Below are 5536 nucleotides of genomic sequence, written 5' to 3'. Positions count from 1 at the left end.
CCTGAAATGTCAGTCTACTTCTACACGGTAAAGTGTTATGCAATGTTTTCAATGTAAACATGCACGTTCTGCAACATCCACCAGTTAAAAGTTTGCCTCTTGCCAATGCAACATGGCTGACTTGTGTTCTTGCTTCTTTTGTGTTTATTATCCCACAGCCTGCAACTTCATCTGCTATTTCCTTCACACAATTGGAGGCAAGCAAGCAGGGCCTGGATGAAGACAGCTGAGAAAACAAAGGAGTAGAGGGAGAAAAAAGCCATGGGTTCTTTCATGAGTGTGCCACGTAATTTGAGCAAACCTATTAATCTCAGACGACTAGCTTTTTTTTTTGCCCTTGGGTGTCAAGTTTTGGTGACAGATGAAGAGAAATGAGCTGGCTCGGCTGGAATTTGAAGTAGTGAGGCACGCCAGCATTGTAGAAGAGACAGAGCTCAGGCCAGGTACGTCTAGGTACAACGTCTAGACATCAAATCAACGAACAGGACCACGAGAACCTTAAAAGGCCTTTACTGCTTTTGCCATACAGATGTTTCAATATATAATGCATGGACTTTGATTGAATGTGTCAAGCTCTTACTTATGATTTAAGTGTCTCAAGTAGTGGAAAAGGCCTGTCAGACTTTAAATAAGGGCAAATTACATTGGACATTACTGGACAACTACGAAACCAGCCGTAAAAGGGATTTGCTGTCCATGTGGTTCTCACAGAAAAGAAAATCAATTTAAGGTTATCATTCAGGACAAAAAGGATTTTGAACTGATTCTACTTATGCAACGTCAACATGCACCGTACACCCATGTAGGACATTTCAAACATTAAATTCAACGAGCCGTTGGAGTGGGTCGGCAAGGGGTTAACTCAGATTTGGCCGCTCCTCTGAATGACGGGCGAACACAAAGCTGGAGCGCAGAAACACAAGCTCCATTCATCTCGTCACTGTGATCAACCTTGAACAGTGGAAGGCGTGTTATTACACCGGAGGCCCTGGCAGAGCAGACGGGGGAGGAAGCGGGGGGTGGGCGGTGACTCAGGAATTCCACAGAGGGTCATGTGACCAAGCGCAAGTTCTTCATGCTGTCCACTGCACTGAACGGCCGACACGTCTCTGGGACTTTATGCTTTTGACTAGCAAGACAAGACAAACCAGAAATAGTGGTGTTGTTGTATGTGAAGTGACTTTCCCTAGTCTTTTCAGGACATATGAAAGTAATATGGCGTTCATTAATATGTGAATGTAAGATATCGGTATATAAATAAAAGATCTTTGACTATGATGCATACATGTGGTCAGTGTTGGCATACAAGGTTGTTACGGATCTAAACATTATAAAGCATTTTCTATAAATCACAAACAGCACACAGCTTGTATGCTTGCTTAGTTTATATGCAATATTTAAAAGATAAGTCACATAACTGTATCCAACCTAGTTTGCAACATGCTTGATGTAAAAGTCCCAAAAATATAAATCTGACACAGGAAATCATCTAGACCTGTACATTTACATATAATTACCTTGAGTCAGGGTGTTGATGTAAAATAACATTACGTTATTCCTGGTTAAAAACTAGATACCAATTAAACTTGTTAGCTTTTAAATATCAAGTTTATAATGTTATGCAGTCTGACTGGATTGTTTACATGAGTATGTGTTGCTATGACTGCATCTCCAGCATACAGATCAAAAAGCCAGTGAGTTGTCATTCGTAGTCTATGGGATAGTAACACATCAGCAAGTGCTCACTCATAACATAGCACACTGCACACAATCCACAATGATTAACCCCCTGCAATATGGTATATTGTGTCATTCCAAATCAAAGGTTTCAAATGTCTATTTCAAAGACTAGGCTGCATTCCCCACAAGTCACCCGTTTGTTTCTTCTGTCTCCATTTCCTTTCACTTTACTTTCCCACTCACACACCTCACTGGGTCCCATTTTGTTCTTGTTGAAGGTGTTGCATCACCAATTATCAGTGACTCATACTTGGAATATCAATCATATTCATGTAGCCTCGCTGGTTATGGAAAATAAGCAAACCACAGACACTGGATGTATTATTACAAGGTCAGAAATTGTATTTGGCAAGTTTTTTTTAAACAAGTGCATACAAGTACAGCTAGAAGCATTAAAATTTTGCCAAGTGCTCGTAGAGTAGTATTAGTCACATTCTATGTTTAACAGGGACTGCCACCGGACCTAAAAGTACACCGATAGTACATCGAGAGAAAGGGGAGGGGGAGTAGTCTGGTCTGTTATGATGAGTACATACCTTTATCTTCCAAAAATATAGAAACACAATTCATTGAAAAAAAAAAAAAAAATTAAACAAAAATATTATACAGCCATGTTTACGAAGTATACACTTCCCTTGTGTCCAATATGTACATGTCCGTCAGTTTCTTTTGCATGGGTATGCATGTGATTCGTATTCAGTTGTACTTGTTGTATATTGGTTGGTTGTTATTGTTGTCATAGTTTTAGAAAAGAGGACAAGAGAAAAGCTTGTGAAATCAAGGGTCCCTTTCCTTTTTTACTTTCACGTCCCCCGCTAAGATGGTGGCTATTTCTCCCTGCATAAATGCCCATGGTACATTGGAGCCCACCAGCGGGCACTTCTCCCCACTGGGGCAGTACACCTCGCCCGTAGCCCCCTGCTGCTTGATGCTTTCCCTGGAGCAAGGGAAACAGAATTTGTGAGAGGGCACGGACGGGCACTGGACGAAGTGAGTGTCCTCAAGACGCTCATGGCACAGGGTGCAGCACAGCGGCACGCTGCCTTGGGGCACCGAAGAGTCTGGATTGCTCTGTGGGGGCAACCCGTGGGGGTCCATGCCCCCTGGCACGTGTGGGGTGGCCGTAGTGGCCCCCCCTACTCCCAGCACCTCCCTTTGGGTCATCCTCCTCTGGTTGGCAGAGGGGGACAGAGGGCTGCCGCTGTTGCGCCGGCCGGCGGCGGTGGTGGAATGCACCTGGTTGGCGTCCTTGGGCGAGCCTGTGTTGCCAGCATTGTCGGCGGCCAGAATGAGCGCCGCCATCGGTGACTGGCCGTTCTGGGCTGTGGCTGCCTCGGGAGGGGTGGTGCGGGAGTGGGGGGAGATGGTGGAGGGGGGAGCGGCGGAGAAGCCGGGGAGGGAAGCTGGGGGCATTTTCAAGACCTCGGAGGGCGAGGGGAGCCAGGGCTGGCCCTCGCCCCCATTCATCTTAGGGGTACTACCCTCGCCGTCTGGTTCCGGAGAAGCTTTCCTCTTCATGCTCCGCGGGTGCTTTCCCCTGTCTGTTGAAGAGGAAGAGGGAGGGGGAGGGGACGAGGGAGGGGGGTTGAAAGAGTTAACAAACACTTGCCACCACAGGAGCATATGACCCTGCCACTGTAAATATTGATGCATAAAAATACACCATATGCTTCCATTGACAACTGTTTTTGCAAATAATTTGACATGCAAAACCAAAATATGCAGATGTGATAAAACTGTAATGGGTTAAATTTAAGCAGCATGATTGTTATGAAACACACAAGTAGTCTCAGCATTCAGTTGAAGAGCGCGAGTCAACGCCATGCGCAAAGTTGCTGACGACGACATTTTTCATGAGTGGTTCCTGTTTTGTTATTCTAAAATAGCAAAGCATATTCCACCAAAGAAAAAAAACTACCTGGTTTTGAGGAAGTTGCACTCGTTTCATATCCCATAACCCGTTGCATTGCCGCGTGGTCTTTCTTGAACCGGTTGTCGAATGTGTGGAGCGCCATCAAATCCCTAACCGTTTTTCCCCTGCCCATCCATTCTTCAGCCCGCTTGTGACTATCAGACATGTCCGACATGTTATCCGGTCTGTGTTTGTCTTTCATATCCTCTGTGCGCTTTCCATGCTCCCCGGGGCCAGGCGCCACCAGCGCGCCAGGCATACCCATATGAGGACGGCCATTGGGTGCGTGTACTTGCGGCATGCTCCCGTTAACCAAAGGCACCAAATTAGGAGGAACCGTGCTAGTCCTGCGAGGATTGGGGCTTTGACGGTTCAGCTCAGGCGGATCGTCTGGTTTTGGAAATCCGTTTGGCACAGGAATGCCATTCGATTGCCTCGCTTGATACTCCGGTCCCAGTCTCGGCGGTCGGTCTGACAGAGGATAGCGATCCAGAGGCTGTGGTGGTCGCGAACCGGGGTCTCCAGCCGAATGGTTGATGGGCTGTATGTCCTTCCCCGAGTGTTGAGGTTTCCCTGGTCCCGGGGATCTGCCCTCCTGGAAGCCATGAGCTCTTTTAAGTTGTCGGGCAGTCTCAATTACAAACTCAATCCGGTCGGCTCCCTCATAGTTGACACATCCCCTGCAAACAGGTTCGGTAAAATCCCAGATCATCGCCCATGGCATGCGGGGAAGATCGCACAAATAACACGACTGCCTTCTCGAGGCAGCGACCGCTGCGGACGACATAGTTCGCAAAAAAATATAAATACCAAATTCTCCAAATGTCCTTTGGTGTATTCTTGCTCTGTAGAAAAAATTATAGCAAATTATATTGTATTTTCCACCTCGCCAATCATCCACAAAACGACTAGGTTACACTGAGAAGTTCATTGCAGTTGTGTACTTTACTACGACGCGCCTCTATCTACCTCCTCACTACAACTCAGCCCGAGCTCAATGTAGGGCCGTGACGTCACCGCCGACACCACTCTAGTGGTTTCAGCTCCAATTGTATTTACTTGATTCTTCGACAACCCCTCCAGCGCATGCTCACCCCTCTATCTTTATCTGTTCACCAATATAGCCTCTAGTGCAAAGAGTGAAACTGCCAGCATGCCCTGTTGAGAAACTGGTTTAATGCAGTCAGACTTATCCTCGTCAGTCATAGTTGTAAGGCTACTATGTGTTGTTATCAATAGCCTACGTTAAGTGTGCAGGGCAGTTTTCTGAGTTACAGAAACATAAATCACGCAGAATAATTCCAACAGTCCATATTCGTGGTCATTCAAAATTATTTTGATATTAACAGCGGAACGTTCTGACTTAATATTATGTCGTTGATTATTATATTTCTATTTCGCGTATCTCAACAAGTGTCATATTCTTGTGGCTGGCGGTATCCATGCCCGAATTGACTAGCCTAGAATTAGAGACCTATTTATAAAAATCCTCATTCCAGTCACACTTCCACACAAACGTCACGAGGCTGATAGCCCTCACCCAACCATACAATTCGAACACTGTTACTATGGCAGATTTGTTACCCTCCCTCATGCTTTTAAAATGTGTAACTGCGTAGTTTAGCGGGCGCTACAGCTGCAAATATACGATGGGCTTGCTATTATATCGTTAAGTTTTTCACATTTGCGTAAGTTGACAATGTCTGATATTTTCTAGCGTAGGCCTATAAATACCCTTTTGACTTGTGACACATGGTTGTATTATGCGGATGTAGCCTATTGTTAGAATGCGCAAACTTCGCAGGTAGGCCTAGTGTAGTAGTAGCTATACCTTCTGTATATTTTATATTTTTGCAAGTTTGCATTTCGGGTGAGTTTTAGAAG

General features: G+C 45.5%; 1 protein-coding gene across 1 annotated transcript; it reads right to left on the bottom strand.

Annotated features, from left to right (window-relative positions):
* Nucleotides 1-2059: 2059 nt before the first annotated feature.
* Nucleotides 2060-4715, bottom strand: irf2bp2b (interferon regulatory factor 2 binding protein 2b). The gene is made up of 2 exons (XM_062448114.1): nt 3659-4715; nt 2060-3281 (listed from the first exon to the last, which is right to left on the bottom strand). The coding sequence occupies exons 1-2, from the start codon at nt 4437-4439 to the stop codon at nt 2518-2520; spliced, it is 1545 nt and encodes a 514-aa protein (XP_062304098.1). The 5' UTR covers nt 4440-4715; the 3' UTR covers nt 2060-2517.
* Nucleotides 4716-5536: the final 821 nt, after the last annotated feature.

The sequence above is a fragment of the Osmerus eperlanus genome, chromosome 22 (assembly GCF_963692335.1).
Source record: "Osmerus eperlanus chromosome 22, fOsmEpe2.1, whole genome shotgun sequence".
Taxonomy (NCBI): Eukaryota; Metazoa; Chordata; class Actinopteri; order Osmeriformes; family Osmeridae; genus Osmerus; species Osmerus eperlanus.
The sequence above is the reverse complement of the archived record's forward strand: the minus strand, read 5'-3'. Positions and strand labels throughout refer to the sequence as shown.